Below are 21,815 nucleotides of genomic sequence, written 5' to 3'. Positions count from 1 at the left end.
TTTGGCTAAAAGACAAACTTTGTCTGGGTCAGCAACGTCAGAAGGTTAGGTAGGCCACTGCCTTTAAAACCTTGCCATACAAAAATCCGATTCACCGAAGGTTAGGACACCTTTCGGGAAATGAGACACTTTGGCCGCACCGTAAGCCTTAACTTAGAAACGTTGTGGCACTGCCGGTGTTTAGTTGGCGGTGTCTTTTCAATGTCCGAATGCCAATTCCAGAAGGCAACGACAACCGAAACTTCGGATGCACGTGCTCCGGCACCAGAAATGGGTATTTGAAAACTCGCCGGTTTTCCAGAAAATAATCTTCCCAAACGAAAGCTATCAGGAATATTGGCCAGAAAAAGTAAGGTTTCCAATCTAGGATATAGAGTAAGATGCAGATGGCGGCGAGGTAAAAATTTTAGTTAACCTACATACCTGCTATGATTTATAACCAAAGATTTGGACCACAGCTTTTTCCTTTTTACACACTTTCTCCTCAGAATTAAAAATGAAAAATGAAGCCTAGCAAAAAAAATGAAGCGCGTTGCCACCTCAAGAAAAACGATAGATCATTTATCGCTATCCCCCTATTATGCGTTTATCGATCGAGCGATACCAATATTTTTATTTATTGATTGATCGCTATTGGCAAAGTGGCGCGTAAAGACGTTAAGTTTAAAAATTTGAAAGTTTAAACTAGCGCACGCTACACCATAGCTAAAAGTAGTTATTTCCGCCTAAAAGAAGCTGTCAATTTTGAGATAGTGTTGCCAGATACCAAATTTCGAATACGCGGGCTTTTTGAAACTTTTGCTCGCACTATTCTCAACAAACCAAAATATTGTTGAGTTTACATTATTTCTTGATTTTAGTGAATACATATAGTTCAGAATACTATATTCGATAAATGCCATATAAAAAAAACATTTGCCAACACTGAAATCAAGCTGTAGCCGATTTTTTACTTTTCAACACTGAAATTTACCGTGAAGGGTAATTATAAAAAATGTCCACGCTATCGATAGTAAAAAAATCGATAGACTATCGCTGGAAGGTAAATATTCGATATATCGATAGTGCCATCAATAGTTTCGCCAGCTCGAATAAATACTACATCAAGACTTTAAAGTGATTCATTACTTGCTTGCCTCCGCCGGGATAACTTCTTATTTTGTAATTTGTCCTTTATTTTTCGTATAATATATTGTGGTTATATCCGTCTAATGGAAACTACAATTAACTAAAATTTTTTTCTTTTTAAATCTTCACTTAAAGAAACATCTTTAATATATTTTATGTGGCTCATTCGTTTTCATAAACTGCATCAAGCCTTTCTACATACATTTCAGATTTACTTATTTTGAAAAAATGTCTTTAACTACAAAATCAAATGTTGTCAAGATGGCTTTTGGAAACGGGGAACAGTCCTTCAAAATGATCATTTGATTTGTTCTTGTTCTAAGTTTGTTTAATGCACAAACCTGCATCATAGAATGGCATCCAGTCAAAGAAGTTAATGTTTCATCATGAATTTCTTCTGACTCTTATTCTACCACTAAATTCGAATTGAGTACCGCGATGTCTAAGTATCATTTTTTTGATAACAATAGTGTGCAAGCATTCGGCAAAGGCTTTATTTACTTCATTTTCTGCTTTGCTATTTTATTGTTTTTCGTATCTTTCAAAAAATAATTTTTAAAAGTATTTTTGGGTTGTACTTTTCAAAACGGAAATCCGTTTAGCTGATTTGGGCTTTGTACATCGGACTTCCTTCGCCGTGTCCCAGGTAAATGCTTTGTCCAGGAAATACATTGATTCTTGTTTAGCTGGGCTACTGTTTTATCTAAAATATATTTGTCCTACTGTTTTATTTAAATTATATTTGGCCTACTATTTTACTTAAATTAAATGCTGGCCTACTATTTTACTTAAATTAAAGCAGGACATTCATTGTCCTTGGATTGTCTTTAGAGCACTTTTTACTTTTTTAACGATTACAGTCTTCTTTAGCGTCCACATTACGTTCAATAACAACTCTTTTTTAACTTCTCTATAGCAAAAAGAGAAAAAACCTATGTATTTAAAAGAAATAAATTAACCTTCATAAGATACATATCGAGTAGCGAGTACATACTCGCTAGATGTGGAGAACTATCGATACAAAAATTTTTTAAAATACCAAAAGTTTATTTGAGATTATATTTTCCTTGGGGCAATTTAAATTTTCCTTTTTTCATGCAATACCCATTTTCCTGACGAAGTGTATGGGTGTAGTTTTCGTCTAAGCCGAAGGCCTTAGTTGCCAGTGCTTGCAAAATATAGTAAGGTCGATAGTTTACAACTTTATCCTACACTTTAATAATAATAATGTTATGAAATTTATATTTAAAAAAAAAGAAGTAAAGTCGTGCTTGCTATACAACTGTCGAAAAGTATTGGATACGTCGCACAGCGGGGCTTTTTGGCATTTTACATTGCAAAAATCATAGCTTCTAAAGCGATAAAGCGATTTAAAAAGCTTACGATGAAGAATACCTTAAAATTAAAATGAATGATTGTCAATAGTGCTGGGTGTTCGTGGTGCTGTATTATTCAAGGTCAAAGTCAGAAAATATTTCCAGGCATGAATCCTTTATAAATGTAGCAAAACCCGGTTTTTTTTAATCACATACGAAATTTATCATTATTTTGAACGACTGTGTAACATTTTTTAATGTTTTAATTTGATTTTCCAACATAATTACAATAAGGAAAAAATAAATTTTTTTTTTGATTAATTTTGAAAATTTGCTATTGTTGGTGGGTTTTTTCAACTAATTTTCAATATTATAACTATAGTTGCTATTTTCCAAATCCTTTCGTGATCGCACGTGTCTCAGTGATGCAATAAGTGGGTCCAAAGAGGCTTCCAGCATGTTAAAAAGGTCTTCATTTTGTCTAACACGAGAAGTTTTTAATGTATTAGTGTAACTGAACCTTTTGTAGTCCCTGTTTTTACATTCCTGTGCTTCTTCGGATAGCTCTCCAATTGGTAAACACTGATATTCTATTAAATCCTTTCCATGAGCCAAAATACTATGTACCGTAGGCGTAAGTTTTTTTGCGGATACAATTCATGCAAAAGTCAAATTTTTCACCATTTACCATTTCCTTGCAATTTATAACATTGAAGATAACAGCCAACCTTTTAATGATCTCTTGAATAATCCCTGTTATTAAAGATGTCATGTCTATTTATTTAAGTTGGATTTGAGGCGATTCCACTTATGAAGTTAAAAATAAACTGTCGCAAACGAGAAGAATAATTAGCACTTTATATTATATTTTTCAATTAACTAGGTAGAACGCAAAATCGGTGCTACCCTTTTTGTATTAATTAGGTGAAAAACTTAATATTTACATCCAATTTGGTAAATAAAATGGTAAAAGTACGCATGCGCTCTTCTTCTTCCTTATACTTGCAGCGCATTTTCATCAGTGTCGCAGGTCTCCGCATGTTGGGACCATATACATCTGATAAGTAAATATTTTACCTACCTAGTGTATGTAGTGCGGCATTGATCCTAGTTGATCCTTGTTAGTTGTGTTCCACCAAGGTTAAAAAACCTCACTATTTAGAGAATTAAAATTTATGAAAGAACATACTTTTCAGATAAAACCCCAGATCGATTGTTAAAATCGCTCAATATTCAGTTTTAAAGTTGCGACTTTTTTGTAAAAATTATCACTTATTCCCATTTACTAAAGAGTCTCAACTTTGGGCGCCTCTAGCACCCGAATTCAAAAATTATTCGGATTCATAATCTCTGAAGTATTCCCTATCGATTGTAAATATCATTTTTGCCAACTGATTTTTGCACCGCTATCCGAGCAGAGGCCCAACTGTGCATCGCCCCAATCGCCAGACCTAAACTCCATCGAGAATTTGTGGAGTGACTTGGACCGTCGTGTCTACAAAACGCTAAACAAGCACTTCAGGAAATTTACAAAGTTTACACTGAAAAAATTATAAAAAATATGCCAAAAGGCCTTCATGATACCAATAAAAACAATGGGTACTACACTAAATATTAAAGAAGCTTCATGTTTCAGATAATGTTGGTACAATGCTGTACATATCCGAAAAACCTAATATTAATGTGGCACACATTAATTTTAATAACTTGGGTTAAAAGTTGGAAAATAAAAAAAACCGAATATTAATGTGATCCACTGTATATAGTTATGAGTTCGAAAGTTTAATGCCATCGAAAATGTCATACCAAATCGATCTTAGACAAATTAAAACTCTGCGTCGGACATTCTAATCTGATTGTTTAAGTTATTATTATTATTAATTATTCAAATGTGGTTTCTTTCTGTTTATTTTTTTAAGCCATTCATTGTTTAAATTTTCGCTGTGAAAGGTACATACTTTCCAATGAATGACAAATTTTTAGTGTTGCATTCGAAAAATATCGATGAAAAGGCCAATCGATTGGATGGATGGATGATAAAATTTCGGCACGGCAAACCTTATACACCCATCTCCCAAAGTGATGGTGGATAAGCGCCAGTTTCGGGCCTAAAGATATAAATTTTCTTTTCTTAATCACCAAATTACCAAGGCGATGTCGTGCTCGTAGAATTTTTCGCATTGTGCCAGTGAGCTTATGCAAATAATTACCATGCTATTGAGTTTTGAAATATGTATATATTTACATATGATACATAAATATAAATTTTGTTTGAATAAAACGGATTTGTTATCATTTTTCATTGTTTTATGGCAAATTTAAATGTTTCAAATTTGTAATGGAACTATCGATAGAATCGCTAGCAGCAGGAAACTATTCCAAACGCAACCAACCGAATAAGCGATAATGAATTATACATTCATTTATTAAATTCATAAACGGAAAAGTCGCAACCGTCCCACAAAAAAATATATAGTTATTAATTAGCCATTTTCCCCTTTCACAAGTTGATAAATTGGCACAAATCAGTAAATGTCTAACTTATTGGGGATCAGTTTGTCACTTGCAATCGCATACCATTCTATTTCATTCAACAGCCATACAATTATTTTAAAATATGGATTTGTGTATGTTAAGTGACTTAATCCATCTTGCATTTGTTAGTCCGGTTTTGAAAATTATAAAATATTACGTCCACTTCCACATACTATGCAACTGAGCAATCAGCTGTTACTTTAACATACAACATCTGTTTTTATGCCCTTGCAGAGGGTATTATAAAATTGGTCAGATGTTTGTAACGCACAGAAACCCCGACCCCATAAAGTATATATATTCTTGATCAGCATGAGAAGCTAAGTCGATATAGCCCTGTGCGTCTGTCTCTGCAAATCAACATTACGCCGCCATCTTAAGAGCTATCGGAATGAAACTTTATATTTGAGCTACTTATAGCCCGGAGCAGAATGATACCAAAAAAGAGTTTCGAACATGTAATAATATAGATTTCCACAGACTTCAAGTTTTGATCGGAAGGGACCTGGTTCTCGGCCACTTTCAATCGGTTTGAAGGTGGTTGAAATAAGCTGTGAGCCAATTAGATTAGGTACATAAGCTTTTAATCGTTACATTCTATTGGAAGACGTTTTAGTCATAATATTGAATTACAATAGTTTTCTTGATGCTCAACAGTATATACATATGTTAAGTGACTAATAAAAAGCTAAGCCTACTAGTTAGTTCCAATAGATTGACAGGTGCGTCAGTTGTAGCCCTGGTTGAGCATCTAAGCAACCTTAGCAACTAATGTTGAGAGCTGTCTTCAGGTCAGGGGGCTTCGGGCTAGAGAGCTCAGTTAACAAACTCCCCGGGAACCATGGCAAAACGAGTGCTTTCGTAAGGTAGTCTACACGGCTGCCTTTGTCTTCGGGTTTACTAGCTCTTTGCCAGTGCACGTTTGCTTGTCAAAGCCGAGTAGACTAGCTTACACTTATTTTGCCATGCCGGGAACTAGCCGCACAGTTCGAGAATATAAGTGAAATAGTGAAAGTGCAAAGTAAAAACAGTAAAGAACATGAGTGAGTTAAATAATGCGGGCGACGCTCCGACACATACATATGTCGGGGCGTTAGCACTATTATTTAGTTCACTAATATTTTACACTTTTGTACTTCTCACTTCTACTTGTATTGTTTTTATCACCTTATTCCCTTTGCAGAACTGTATGCTGAGTTCCCAGGGGAACTGAGCTCTCTAGCCCGAGGCCCCTCTTTATGTAGGACCTGAACTGAACACAGATCTCAATATTTGTTTCTAGTTATGTTGCTAAGGCACAGATGCTTGTCATCCTGCAAACTCAACAATTCAAGTGTCATTCTGTAGCCGCTGCAATTATAAACCCGGAAATTATAAAATTGCAGGCCTAATTAGGCCTAATTGCCTGTTCTCGTTTTCGCTTCCGAATGTTTTTTGTTGGAATCGGATTTGAGACCTGTTCTCGTTTTCGAAAAGCTCCTGGCGACATATTCGTCTGAAATTGCGATAATACTAAAGATTTCCGCAAACACGACGACATGCAGGACTTTTAAAAATGTGCTTCACCCGATATTAACATAGTGGCATGAGCCTTCGGTAAAGAAGCGAAGTGTGTTGCGAATTATATTATCCTCATCGTCTTTGAGGCAATTCCATTTTTTATCCCCAAATGCAATTTCTGTAAATTCCATAGATAAAATTTATGACATTGCTTTTCATTTCAAACAAATGAGAACAGAACTAAAATTATCACTGCCCAATCACAGTATAAATAAATAAATAAAATTGAAACCTCAATGAATACAAATGAATTGCGTGTTTGTGTTGTGCAATGCTTCTACTTCGGTTAGATATTCACATTTGTTTTCCTTGAAGCAGTATATATATCTGCTATATCCGCCATACCTAAAAAGGCATCGTTGGTGGTCTAAGTCGTAATTTGCCATCTGGAACATCGACGGATTGTCGCTATTCCCGTCGGCATTATTCTATTCAACATTATCGGTCCAGGAATCTGGAAAAAGCGACAAAAGATAGACGGTCGCCTATTGACAAAGACGAAAATATGTCAATGAGAACTGTTGCAATCCACATTTCCTTGCTCTTCTCGAATTTTGGTCCTTCTTTACTGCTTGGTCATAGGCAGTCTGATGTTTTTCTCATCAAAATTACTGATTGATCCTCGAATTTTTTTTTGAACTTTGACAAAATTGGCAATTGGCCATTTGTATCTTTTTGATGCAAAATGTTATGTTTCCTTACATTGTCCGACACCCTGAAATATGTGCCTTTTAACAATAACGAAAAAGTTCATGCATTAATTTCTTATGTGTCGGCAGATTGTTCTACAAATTTGGAAAAAGACTTTGTCTTGATCAAAAAATGCTTTGCATTGGGACAAATTAGGTGTCTCGTTGACAATTCAATTTTAAGAAATATGGCTTATTAGCTGCATTTTGTAAAGTTACCTTTTTGAGAATATTTAAGCTACAACAAATTTTCCCTTTGAAAAAACTGTTGCCAATTGGTTGCAGAAGTTTTTCATTTACTATAGTCGAATACCCGACCGGAATTGAAGGTGCTATGGTACTTTTACATCGTTTTTTTCTACCGAGGCATCAAAAAAGACTATTCACATCCTTGTTGATGCTGGAATTTGAATCTTTAGCTGTTAAGGATTACTTGATGGTCCTTTTGGTGGATCTCGTTTATGATGTTGAGGAAAATTTTGGTTAAACAGAAGTATGATCAATAAGCTTTCTGCACTTTATTGGTTTACCAATATTTTTTATCCGATTGCCAAATTGTATTAGCTTAAAAAATCAAGCGGCATCTTTTAAATTTCGGTTATGACTCTCTTAGCCACAACAAAGTTCTTACTGAATTCTTTATCTTCTTCTTCCTGGTCGATTGAATTAATACACAATTTAAAATCTGGTCAGACTACGACCTATTGAAATTTAAATCGAACTTAGCCGGCTCGAGGTCAACCTTACAAAAGAAGATTATTTCAAAGGTACAAAGGAATACAGAATGCATGCGATTAAGGTTTTTCCGCGACTGCCCCATCCTTTGGTCCTACCAAAATTTAATCCTGACGAGATGAAAATCGATGGTACTCAATGGTGTGCCACGTTGCATGCTAGGCAGTGATTATCTCCATAACTATTCTAGCTAGAGACGCCATATGAGTTTATTACGCCTATTAACGACTATGCCGAATTTGATTAAGATCGGGTGACTATATCATATAGCTACCATAGGAAAGATTGGTCGAAAACAGTGACTTTGATCAATATCTTCGCTATTTCCTATACTATGATTGTAGGCCGTTCTTTCGAAACATTAGCCTTTTTAGCTTAAACGTTTTTCCACTTTGATGGCTATAGGTAAGGAAAGAGTTACCAAAAAAGTTGCAAGGGTATACAAACTTTGACGCGGTCGAAGTTAGCCCCGGCCCTCTGTTTTTTAACTTTGAATGCGTACGTACCTTATGGGGTCGGAAATGCTTTCTTCTAAAAAACATAAGGTTGTTAGTTTTGATGATATGTACATGATATGTATGTAAGTGTATCAATGTTGTGGTTGGTAAGTTTTAGTTCATATATCAATGTTAACCAATCGTGCGAATGATGTTAATAATTTTTAATTGTTAATTGGCTCCTCAGCGAGGGACCGATAAATGTCGTTGTATTGTAGTAGATTCGGAAATCTATTTCTTATGAGCGTAATAACCTTTCATAGACACTTTCTGACGGCTAGAAACGTACTAGAGCCAAAAATTAAATGTTTCATGGAGGTTTGTAATTCTATAAACCTATCATTTAACGCCAGGAAATCTTCAGTTATGCACTTCAACCGAAGACGTCAAAATCTCAACATTTACAACTCCCTGTAAATCATGTCAAATTGCGATTATCCAAATCAAACAAGTCGAATATGTTTCTACAGGTGTTCAGTGGTTGTAGGTTCGGAGTTCATCCATCCAAAGCCCTTAATTTCTTCAAAGCTTTTGTCAGACCTTAGTACGAACATCTTTATCCAAAGCAGCAATTAATAGCAAAAAACCCATGTCAATCTCCACTTAAGGAAATGTTTAGGCCGTATTAGATCTACACCTATAAACATTTTGTATCACCTAGCTGCGGAAATGCCACCTGAATACAGGATGAAATTTCCAACAGCAAAAGAATTTGCCAAAATTTTTGACTTTGGGCTTCCAGCAGCCAATTTGCTGTCTTATAATTCCATGGCTAGAAACACTAGCTATGGAAAAGTATATACTGAGTATAAAGAGATATTCGTTACTATAGCAAATATTAACATTAACAGACCTTCATCACAGAAATTTACATTTGATCCTAATTTCTGCAAAAGGAATAAAAAATCTGCCAATAAGGAAACTATTTCTGCTTTACTGGGGGATAAAATAAACACACTTCGTGAGGAGGATACGAAATTATCCTTACAGACGGTTCAGAGTCAGAGGACTTCATGGACAGTGCCTTTATGCACAAAAATTCAAACACCACTAAAAGTTTTTATACAGGGTCCAAGAGATCATCTTTGACCGCAGAGCTAATTGCTATAGAAAAGGCAATAGACTTTGCAATTGAAAATTACTTTCTAAAAATCGCCATCCTAACAGACAGCCTGGGGTCCATCCAGTCCTTAAGCAAAAACCACATCAACAACTGCATAGCTATAGATATTTTGAAAAAAGTAGAAAATGAAATATTTATAACCAGTATTGAAATGCATCACATACCAAGCCACGTCCAAATACAAGAAAACGACTAATTGGACGCTGCAGCAAAGAACGCTAGAGCGAATGGAGTCTTTATCTCAGCAAGATGGCCTATAAATGATGCGATTAATTATTTATATAACAAAATTAAATCGGATTGGGAATCTGAGTATAATACTTTTAGCTTTGAAAGAAACAGAGGTTTTTGTTTATTATTTTCCTTTGTTTCGGCGGCTCCATGGTTCCACAAAGAAGAATCATTCCATTCTTTGGAAATAAAACAATTAAATAGAATCCTAAGCGGACACACAATCGACAAACGAACTCTTCATAAAATGAATACACTTCAATTGACTAATTGTATATTTAATTTTTTAGTTTTCAAATCACTGCAAATCTATTTTTGTTTCATTATATGATATCCAAGGAATCCACCAGTTTTTTACCATTACCTTTCTCGTCCAGTTGGGCATACTCCAAATCAAAGCTTGGCAGGACTCTTCGCAATCTTTATTCGGTTCTTGGCACCCTTTTCAGTTGCTGCCTGATTCTATAGCTCACTCCACAAGTTATTGATGAGATTCAGATCAGGAGACTGATTGGGCCAAGCGAAAACAACTCCAAAATTTGTTAAAAGCGACCCTTTGAAATCCTTGAGAGCCATTAGTAAATTTAATCATCTTAATCAATGTCACAAATGTCTAAATTTCGGCCACATCAAATACGGCTGCCATAAAATAGCTCCATGTGCTAGTTGTGGAAATTTGGGAAGAACCCGATTCACTCAAAACCTGTTCTCTCTGCAATGAGATCCAATCGGCTCACTACAGGGGATGCTCCGTTTATCAAAAGATCCCCAATTTCAAACCCTATCGCTGTTCAAGGAAACACCCAAGCTGAAACCCCCTTCAGCAGACCAGGTATGACATATGCCCAGGCGACGAGAGGCATACCACCTAGGGAAACGCCCAGCAGTCCGAGCAACTGGTGGGAAACTGTGCTTCATACAACAGAAGCAAATCCAACAAATGCAGTGATGCATCCATTCTGTTTAGATCAGACATCCGACATACTCCCTTGCCACCATCTTCTTGCCGGGAAGGGCAGCTTGCAAGCATTGCTAAACATTGCTTAAACATTTCCCAACAGGATCTTGGGGGTATATTTGATGAGACATCACCAAAAACTTCAGTTGGAAGTAATTGGAGTGCCAGACACTTTTTTGGGGTGATTGACAAAAAACGTATATTATAACCAATCGATGGTACATCTCTATTAATACCACCAAGTCAATCCAAACCACATTTGCCCTCAGAAGTTCAACCTGCGCTGCAATAACATTCGACAATGAAACGATTCCGACTGCCAGCAATGCCACATATTTAGGCGTTACGATAGACAGAATATTAAATTGGAAAAACCCAATAGCAAAATTCAAATTGGATCATCCAGAAAGAATATCTTAATAGATGGATAGAAAGAATAGAAACGAGCCAAAAATGCTTTTAAAAATTGTTTTTATGAATGATACGGAAAACAATAAAATAGCAAAGCACAGCAGAAAGTAAAAACATCAAACAGTTTCGGTAAAATTAAGTTAAAATACAAAATAAAATAAATTCAAAAGTTAAACATAAATCCAAAAAAAACAAAAAAGTATCCTGGAAAATACTCGAATTCAATTTTTTGTTAAATATAAATTTCAAATATAAAAATATATAAACACTATTCGCAAAATTTAAATTAGATCATCCAGAAAGAATATCTTAATAGAATGAAGATTTTTATTTTCCTTCTCCCTGGAATCCCTATTCATTAAGTTTGAAATTAATGTTAAGCAAAATGAATTCAAAATGCTTGTTAAAATATTTTTTAATTAATATTTGAAAATTCGATGCTTTAAATTTGTTTGTAATTTTTTTATACACAAATTATTTGGCTCAAATATTAGACTGATATAAAACATGTATCTCAAACTTAGAATAAATATAGAAGTATTTAAATAAAAAACGATATTATCGATAGTATTGAATAACTGCATCGAATGGCTCAACTATCGATAGTTTGCCAGCTCTAGTACTTATACAATTTTGAGTCAATGCCTACTTAATAAATAAATAAATAAATGTAAAAAATCAATGTCAGGAGCAGGATAGATTTTTAGTCTCATTTCAGTCGAAATTCAGGCCAATACGGATAGTTTTGTGATTTCCGAAATTTTTTGAAGTTGTATTAATAACAACTTTTTCTTTAAATATCATTACTTTTCTTCTCATTTGTTATAATGACAGAGATTTCAGTGGATTTGTCTTCACTTTCAAATGCAGACCACGGATCCCATGAAGCGTGAAACGGTAGCACAGCAGCTGCTTGAAGTCTTAAAGACCTCCACCCAGTCTGGTGTCATAAGAATGAAGAAGAAGAATGAATATTACTGCGCCAGCACTTATGTGGAGGATGTCCAAAGGATCCTGATGGATGATAGTAAATGGTTCACTCCAACTACCCAAGACGATGATTAGAAATTGGCTATCCAAATTTTAAAGAATGCAGATCTGTTTTAAATATAGTTCAACTAGTACATCAAAAAAAAAAAAAAAAGAAACAAGTTGAATAAACAAAAGTGCTGCAGTTCCTCAGGAAAAAGGTGGAGCCGCAAAATGTTGCAAAAAAAAAAACAAGTTGACTAGTTCGTTTTGAAAAGTATAACCTGGGAGCAGAGCCGATTATTATATTGACTGTAACTTGTGTTTTATTTATCCGATCACATATGTAAATTTCATAGCATACTCCAATTTTTATAAAAATGTTTCTTCTAGTTCTTCTAGAGCTATATGATATAGTGGTCCGATCCTGATGGTTTTTTATACTTTTTTTTCCCGGGTAATAAAAAGCCCCGAAAACAAATTTCAGCCCGATAGCTCTTAAGACGGCTGAGTAAAACGCATACGCACAGACGGACGGACAGACGGACATGGCTATATCAACTCAGCTTCTCATGCTGATCAAGAATATAAATATATACTTTATGGGATCGGAAACGTCTCCTTCTGTGCGTTACAAACATCTGACCAATTTTATAATACCCTCTGCAAGGGTATAAAAAATGTTACAAAGTCGTTTAAAATAATGATAAATTTCGTATGTGATTAATAAAAACCGGGTTTTGCTACATTTATAAAGGATTCATGCCTTGAAATATTTTCTGACTTTGACCTTGAATAATACAGCACCACGAACACCCAGCACTCCTGACAATCATTCATTTTAATTTTAAGGTACTCTTCATCGTAAGCTTTTTAAATCGCTTTATCGCTTTAGAAGCTATGATTTTTGCAATGTAAAATGCCAAAAAGCCCCGCTGTGCGACGTATCCAATACTTTTTGACAGTTGTATAGCAAGCACGACCTTACTTTTTTTTTTTAAATATAAATTTCATAACATTATTATTATTAGTGTGTAAGATAAAGTTGTAAACTATCGACCTTACTATATTTTGCAAGCACTGGCAACTAAGGCCTTCGGCTTAGACTAACTAAAAAGGAAAATTTAAATTGCCCCAAGGAAAATATAATGGTTAGCTTTTCTCAAATAAAAATTATTGGTATTTTAAAAAATTTTTGTATCGATAGTTCTCCACATCTAGCGAGTACGTACTCGCTACTCGATATGTATCTTATGAAGGTTAATTTATTTCTTTTAAATACACAGGTTTTTTCTCTTTTTGCTATAGAGAAGTTAAAAAAGAGTTGTTATTGGACGTAATGTGGAAGCTAAAGAAGACTGAAATCGTTAAAAAAGTAAAAAGTGCTCTAAAGACAATCCAAGGACAATGAATATCCTGCTTTAATTTAAGTAAAATAGTAGGCCAGCATTTAATTTAAGTAAAATAGTAGGCCAAATATAATTTAAATAAAACAATAGGACAAATATATTTTAGATAAAACAGTAGCCCAGCTAAACAAGAATCAATGTATTTCCTGGACAAAGCATTTACCTGGGACACGGCGAAGGAAGTCCGATGTACAAAGCCCAAATCAGCTAAACGGATTTCCGTTTTGAAAAGTACAACCCAAAAATACTTTTAAAAATTATTTTTTGAAAGATACGAAAAACAATAAAATAGCAAAGCAGAAAATGAAATAAATAAAGACTGCCGAATGCTTGCACACTATTGTTATCAAAAAAATGTTACTTAGACCTCGCGGTACTCAATTCGAATTTAGTGGTAGAATTAGAGTCAGAAGAAATTCATGATGAAACATTAACTTCTTTGACTGGATGCCATTCTATGATGCAGATTTGCGCATTAAACAAATTAGAACAAGAACAAATCAAATGATCATTTTGAAGAACTGTTCCCCGTTTCTAAAAGGCATCTTGACAATATTTGATTTTGTAGTTATAGACATTTTTTCAAAATAAGTAAATCTGAAATGTATGTAGAAAGGCTTGATGAAATTTATGGATGCGAATGAGCCACATAAAACAGTTTAAAGATGTTTCTTTAAGTGGCGATTTAAAAAGAAAAAAATTTAATTTAATTGAAGTTTCCATTAGACGGATAAAACCACCACGGATATAACCACAACAATAAAGCACAAATTACAAAATAAGATGTTATCCCGGCGGAGGCAAGCAAGTAATGAATTACTTTAAAGTCTTGGTGTAGTATTTATTCGAGCTGGCGAAACTATTGATAGCACTATCGATATATCGAATATTTACCTTCCAGCGATAGTCTATGGCACTATCGATGTATCGAATATTTACCTTCCATCGATACGGTATATTAATTTTGGTCAGAAGTGTGCAGCGCATAGAAGGAAGCATCTCCGACCATATAAAGTATATATATTCTTGATCAGCACGACGAGAAGAGTTCATACAGCCATGTGCGTCCTTCCGTCTGGGTTAACGCGAACTCCTCCTAGACCGTAAGACCTACAGAGCTGAAATTTTGCATGTAGGCTTGTATATACTGCAGGGGTCGTATATCGCAGCTGGATCAGACCACTATATCATATAACTCCCATACAAACGGCAAAGTCACGAACAGTGAATTTTCTCAATAACTTCGTTATTTTCTTAGCTATATTCGTGAAATTAAATATTAGTAAGTTTATTATACCTATAAACGACTGTGCCAAATTTGATCAAGATCGGGTGACTATATCATATAGCTCCCATAGAAACGATCGGTGGAAAACAGTGACTTTGATTATTAACTTCGTTATTTCCTATGCTAAGATTGTAGGCCGTTCTTTCGTAAACATTAGACTTTTTAGATCAAACGGTTTTCCACTTTAAAGGCCATAGGTAAGGAAAGAGTAACAAACAACTTGCAAGGATATACAAACTTTGACGCGGTCGAAGTTAGCCCCGGCCCTCTAGTTATATGTAGTTCCCCTTCACTACAATTGCCGCAACAGCCTTGTGGCTTGGGTAAGAAAATGAAAACGGTTTAAAAATATAACAACCTTTCGAACAAAATTGCATATAGGTAGATTAACTTAAATTGATGTTGTTGGCTCTAAGCATGAAGAAAACTGAAGAATATATTAAGTTTGAAATTAATGTTAAGCAAAATGAATTCAAAATGCTTTGTTAAAATATTTTTGAAAAAAATATTTGAAAATTCGATGCTTTAAATTTGTTAGTAATTTTTTCATACACAATTTATTTGGAACAAATTATACAGGTGTGTCACAGAAATCCATAAAAACCTAAAACAAACCCAAAAGCAAACGTGGGTGTTACAGAAATGTCGTTTGTCAGTTTTAAAATCTATTAGCTTTTGCTCCAACAATTTGATAATATTGCAGTTGTTGCGACATTGATATAAAAGAAAACATTTAAGCGATCACTAAAAAAGGTTGTTTTCATATTTAATTTATTATTTTACAAAAACCCCGTTGAAAAAATGAAACACAGTGGGTTTTTGCCCAAAACAACCATAACTGAATCTGTCAACTTGCTAGAAATGAAAAAATCACAGTTTTTGGCTTTAAAAAAAGCGTACTAAGATGCGGTTACAATTTTCAGTTGACGTAATAGGGTTGTCAACACTCCGCTTTTCAACGGATTTATTTATTGTTAATAAAGTTCCACAAAAGCACATATACAACCATACTTGACTCATCAACAATCGAAATAGCAAATTAACGTTTATCTTGACAGCTGATATTTCTAGCAGTAACGGCGAATCAAAAAGGGTGACCAAAAATGAAATCGCCGTGATTTCTGTGACACCGACATTTCATTTGGTAGATTTAAAAAACAATCTGCCTCAAAATCTCTAGAAATTTCTGTGACACACCTGATTCTCGGTAACAGAATATCCTTCACCTTAATTTTGATCTATGCCTTTCGGCATCTAAAATGCATCCTCAGTATTTCAACTTCTATTAAAAAAGGATCTGAGGGGGGAAATCTTGCAACGTCTTATATAGAAAGAGAGATTAAAGATAGTGTCGGGCATCATGACACATTTTAGTTTTTCGTTTAACATTTTGAGGTGTCTTCTAAAATAATCCGGCCAAATCCCAATTCATACTAAATTCTCAAAACTTTTAACGATTGTTTGAAAGGAATTCGATCCAAAAATCATTGTGAGAAAATCAGGGAGATTTGAAAATTATGTTAACAAAAATGACGCTCAATAACAAATTTAGAATACAAGATTGGCAAAGTGTTTTAAAATTGGGGAGCAAAGGGTTTTAAAATATCAGCATGAAAAGCTGAGTCGATCATGGTTATGTATGTATATCCGTCTGCCCGTCCGTCCGTCTGTGCAAATCAACTTCACGCCGCCATCTTAAGAGCTATCGGGATGAAACTTGAAATTTACTAATATGATAGTTTTAGATATAACACATCAGATACCGAAATTTCAATCAGATCGGATAAATATAACACAAGATACAGTCAATATAAATCGGCTCTACTACTTCATTGCTGGAAATCCACAGGAAATCATTGCTGGAATTCCGCGCCGAAGTCTGTATACCCTTCCAAGTTTTTATACCCTTCCGGGTTTTATATAAAAAGTCTGATGTTCGCGAAAGAACAAACAATTAATCATTGGTTTATAAGTATGACAGCTATATAATTTAATTATCCGATTTTTATCAAATTTGGCATAGTCATTAATGTGTATATATGTAAAACTGATAAATATAAATATTTATGACAAAAATATATTAAAACATTCATAAAATGAATTTATTTGACCATTAACAATATTTCTACAACAAATGAGGATGATTTAGGTCGAATGCATGAAAAAGGAATCGATATCACAGTCGTATTTAGCTCATATGACAAATTTCAACTGGGTAAAAAAAGAAAACGAGCTAACTTTAAAAAACCCAAATAGAGTTTTGATATTCAATAGATGTACTTTCAAAAAAAAGGACCGGTCAGTTTGATTTTTGGTGTTGCACAGTGTTATGGAACTCGAATTTGCACGCTCTCTTAAAAATGAGGAAATCTCGCTTTGGCAGAGCGAATTGGTAGCTGGCCCGCGAAATTCGTTTTGGCTGAGCGAATGGGCCATGTGGTTGTTGTTGCATTTGAGAGAAGAAAGAGCGCGCCGAGCGAATTGAATTGAATTTGAGAAAGTCATGGCGAAGTGTTGTTGTTTTTAGTTCGCCGTTTAGCTTTATTTTTTAACGGTGAATATTCAATTTTTACAGCCATTATTTACTCTTTACGGCGAATATGCAAAGAAAAACTTTATTTATGAGAAAGCGCGCCGAGCGAATTGAAGAGAGTCGCGGCGAACATGTTTCTCGATGTTCGACGAGGCTGCAAGTGGTTCGATATGGCTTTGGGTGTTTGCGGCGAATAGCCAGAAATTTACGGTGAATTGACAATTTTTAATGGCTTGGCGAATTCGGTCGCGGCGAAGTGTTGTTGTTGCTGTTCAGTTCGCCGTTAAACTTGAAGCCATCGTCGTCGCGTCGCGGGTGTTTTTGTGAGTGAATAAATAAATAAATAAATGAAATGAAATGAATGCAATTGAAATGGCAAAATAATATGCAGTGATCGGTAAAAATAAATTGTCGTTTTGTGATCGCACAAGCCAGTCCGTCGGTGGAGGAAAAGGGCAGACGAGCGCCTTAAGTAAGTGAACAAAGGGAACAAAACATACAACAAAACAGCATAAACAAGTAAAAAGTTAACAGTGAAGCGGGTCTGTCGGGGGTGAAGAAGAGAAAAGGTGTAAAGTCTTCGAAAGTGATAAATTTTAGTATAAATGTTCATAAATTAAATCAACAATTATAAAATAACTAACAAAAACCGCAAAAATGTTATTTGGTTTTGTGTGTTTATGTTTATTTGTTTGTCTGCATTCAACAATATGAAATTTAAATGCATTTTATTGCGTCTGCGCTTTGTTCTTACGCTTGCTCTCTCTCTCTCTCTGTTTCTCTAAATCGCTCTCTCATTGGGTGCGCTTGCGGTAAACTCCGTACGAGCAAGTGAGATAGAAAACACTTGCTTATTAGCTGCCCTTACAGAGCGACAGAGAGAGAGCGAGGCAATTGACATGTTTTATATTCTTTTATTTTTGTTTTTATTGGTTTTTTTTTGTTTAATAAATAATTAAGATTAACAACGTGTAATGTCAAAAATATGTACAAAATTATGTTTTCTTTTACGTAAACGAAGCCGCATACAAAACAAAACGCACACACATACAAGCAACAGCTGCTGCTGCTCACAGTGACTCAAAACAGAAACACGAGAACAATGATGCGGCAAAGAATAGAAGGATTAGGGATAAAGATGCTAACTATAAGGGAATTCAAGCTAAAGACGTTGAGAATGAAGGAATTTGAAAATTGGAATAATTAAAGCGGATTGGAAAAAAAAATAGAACATTCCTCTATTGGAAAAATGACAAAAATTCTTAACAAATTTTAATTTGTACTAATGCAGAAAAATCCAAAAATGTCGAGTACCAACTGACCGGTCAGTGAAATTGTAAATCAAAACAAAATATTTCAAAGTGAAGCAAGTTAAAATAATTTCAATTTTAATTGAAAAAAATAAATATTAAAGATTAATAAAATCCTATAAATATCGGTACATTTTTAAGAAATACTTAAAAAACGTCTTACGGAAATTTAGTCTTGTAACATTTTCATGCAAACGATGTTGGGGTCGACGTATGTATGTGAATAATTCAACAAATAAAATCGTTGACTTCGGTCTAGTTTCCATTTTTAAATTAATACGCACTTAATTTAATTGTATAAAATTCAGATCAAATCTAAATTGGTAGTTCCGGCGTTACGAAACATGTTGAAAACGATTTCAAAATCGGAATCTTAGAATTTTATGTATTGTATTAAGAAGTTGAAAAAAATGTATTACTAATAATAATATAATTAGAAAGAAATGATGCATGTTCATATTTAGGAACTAACACATTGTGGCTTATCTCCCCTAAATCCGGCCCTGTTGAATCTGAAGGATCGTCATATATCGTCACTTAGAAATAAATAATTACTAAGAATTTCCCCCTCTCCTTTCATTTCAGCATAAATAACATCAACTCAAAAAAAAAAAATTCTTTAAATATTCGTTTAAAATTAAAACAAAAATTGAATTAATTTTTGTTTATTTTTATTTTCACAAAAAAAGTGTTGTTTTTTTTTTTTTATTAATATAAAAGGAAAAAAGATATAAAAATATAAATTACAAAAAGAAGGTGCTGATGTGTGTGTGTGTACATGTGTATTGGTGCGTGTTTCACTGTGTGTGCTAATTGTTTAATTGCCATGGCACAGGCAACAAATTTTTAATCAAAATAATTGCAACAAGTCGAATTCGAAACTTATTGCCAAATCAATATCGAAACGAAGAAATCGAAATTGAAGATCACAAAGCTAAAAAGCTAAAGAAGGGATTCCCCATCTGATTTATTCGACACGTTGGATACCATTCACATATAATGTCATCAAAATGTGGATTAAATATGGTTTTCATGTCGATCATTTTCATCATCATCGTAAATGGTAAGTTCCGAAAAAAAAGATTACTCAATCAATTTCAAGTCGAAAACACATAAATTATAGAATTTCTAAGTTCACTTTATAATATCGATCAGGTTAGTTAAATTTAAACCTAAAATATCAAAGAAGCTAACATCGGCTATGCCGAAGTTTATATACCCTTGCAGTCCTTGGTAATAATAATTTTACATGTTCAAAATTTGTTTTCTGCAACTCAATTCATCAATATACAAACAAAACAATTTTACTCTCTATTTTACAATTTGTTCTTCTTCTTCCCTTATTCCCAAAGCAAAGCAACGCACGCATACACATACGGTTCATGTAGATTTGCGTCTGTGTGTGTTATATATATCCGATCACATCATATTTTGGGATCTGGGGTTTTATATCCAATATTATCCATATGTAAATTTTATAGCATACTCCGATTTTTATGAAAATGTTTCTTCTAGTTCTTCTAGAGCTATATGATATAGTGGTCCGATCCTTATGAATTTCATACTTTATTTTTCCCGGGTAATAAAAACCCCCGAAACAAAATTTCAGACCGATAGCTCTTAAGACGGCTGAGTAAAACGCATACGCACAGACGGACGGACAGACGGACATGGCTATATCGACTTAGCTTCTCATGCTGATCAAGAATATATATACTTTATGGGGTCGGAAACGTCTCCTTCTGTGCGTTACAAACATCTGACCAATTTTATAATACCCTCTGCAAGGGTATAAAAATCGAACGATCTCACATAGCGATATATATTTATGTATGTAGTACATACTATGTACATACATACAAAAATCAAATGAAATATAACAAGTTTTCATGTTATGGATAGATATTTAATATTATTATTATTCCTATTTATTATTATTTATTATGCAGTTCATAAAGAGGAGTCACGGCTGGGATACCAGGGAATATGCCTGGTAGTTTAGCCTTTCGTAGTCTTCTCCTAATTGAAGAAGCGTTAATAATATTATCCATTCTGGATGCAATGACCCTTGAACATTTGAAAGGGTTGGTCCAGTTCTGGTTTTCGATGGACGTCCACGTGTTGCCTTATTATTGTGCACAAAATTAAGAAATCTGCTATTCAGTTCCGCGATTTCACGGAAATTGCCACTTTCTCTAAGGTTTATAGCAATTCTGCGTCCTTCACATGAACAATGAATATTTCGACCCATTTACATAGGATATTGATGATTGTTTATCTACTTTTAAAATCTGTGTGAAGAATACTTACTATTTTATAACAATAAAGAAAAAAATTCTTAATCTAAATATTTTTTCCGGCTGAAGAGATCGAGTAGATTTATTATTTTTAGCAAGCTCTTTATAATGAATTGTGACTACTAAAAGTGTAGAGGGAAATACCTAATTTTTGTTGGCCAAAATTAATCAGTTTTGACAAAATCTCCAAATTCATTTTGGTGTACGTATTATTTTCACATGAAATTTTATTTTAATCACAATTTGATTTTAATCATTAAAGAATGAGTATTTTAATCGGAAAGAGGATTCAAAAAAAAGAAACGTATACTATTCGAAATTTATAAACTGTCACATCTATTACGCATATAATATTAATGCATAATTATGATTTAACTTATTTAACAATATTCGTATAAAGAATTTGTTGTGACTGTTGAATGTTGAGAATAATCTTCGAAATGTGTAACTTTTAGTTGTTCGAGTTTCTCCAATAATTTTAGGATTTACAATTTTCTTCTTCACTAAATATTGATTAAATGTTTTGCTTTTGGGGTTGTATTTCGTGCTTTAAATTAATTTAATTTTCCCTCCGTTTGCCTAATAACATTGAAATAAATGCTCAATCATGCAGAAATTAAGTTAACAACAAAAATAATTACATACACAATGAATGAAGGAGACAGAAGACAAGTACTCCAGAACATACAATGACGAGATAGAGAGAGAGAGAGAGAGAGAGAGAGACGCAAAAAGGCCTAGCCTTGGATGTTGTGGTGGCATGTAGGGGGTGTGAGGGGGATTTAGTACTCTTATAATTTTAGTACCCACTTTGATAATTATTTCA

General features: G+C 34.1%; 1 protein-coding gene across 3 annotated transcripts in view; it reads left to right on the top strand.

Moving 5' to 3' along the window:
* Positions 1-19,434: 19,434 nt before the first annotated feature.
* Positions 19,435-21,815, top strand: part of LOC6644248 (disintegrin and metalloproteinase domain-containing protein 10) — a 139,446-nt gene continuing 137,065 nt past the window's right edge. For all 3 annotated transcript variants that reach the window (XM_023176591.2, XM_023176592.2, XM_023176590.2), the window contains exon 1: positions 19,435-19,755. In XM_023176591.2, coding sequence (XP_023032359.1) covers positions 19,692-19,755 — 64 coding nt within the window. In that variant the 5' untranslated portion in view covers positions 19,435-19,691. The remainder of the gene's footprint in view (positions 19,756-21,815) is intronic.

Source organism: Drosophila willistoni (genome assembly GCF_018902025.1).
Source record: "Drosophila willistoni isolate 14030-0811.24 chromosome 2R unlocalized genomic scaffold, UCI_dwil_1.1 Seg167, whole genome shotgun sequence".
Classification (NCBI taxonomy): domain Eukaryota; kingdom Metazoa; phylum Arthropoda; class Insecta; order Diptera; family Drosophilidae; genus Drosophila; species Drosophila willistoni.
Note: the sequence above shows the minus strand (reverse complement) of the source record. Positions and strands in the feature narration are given on the sequence as shown.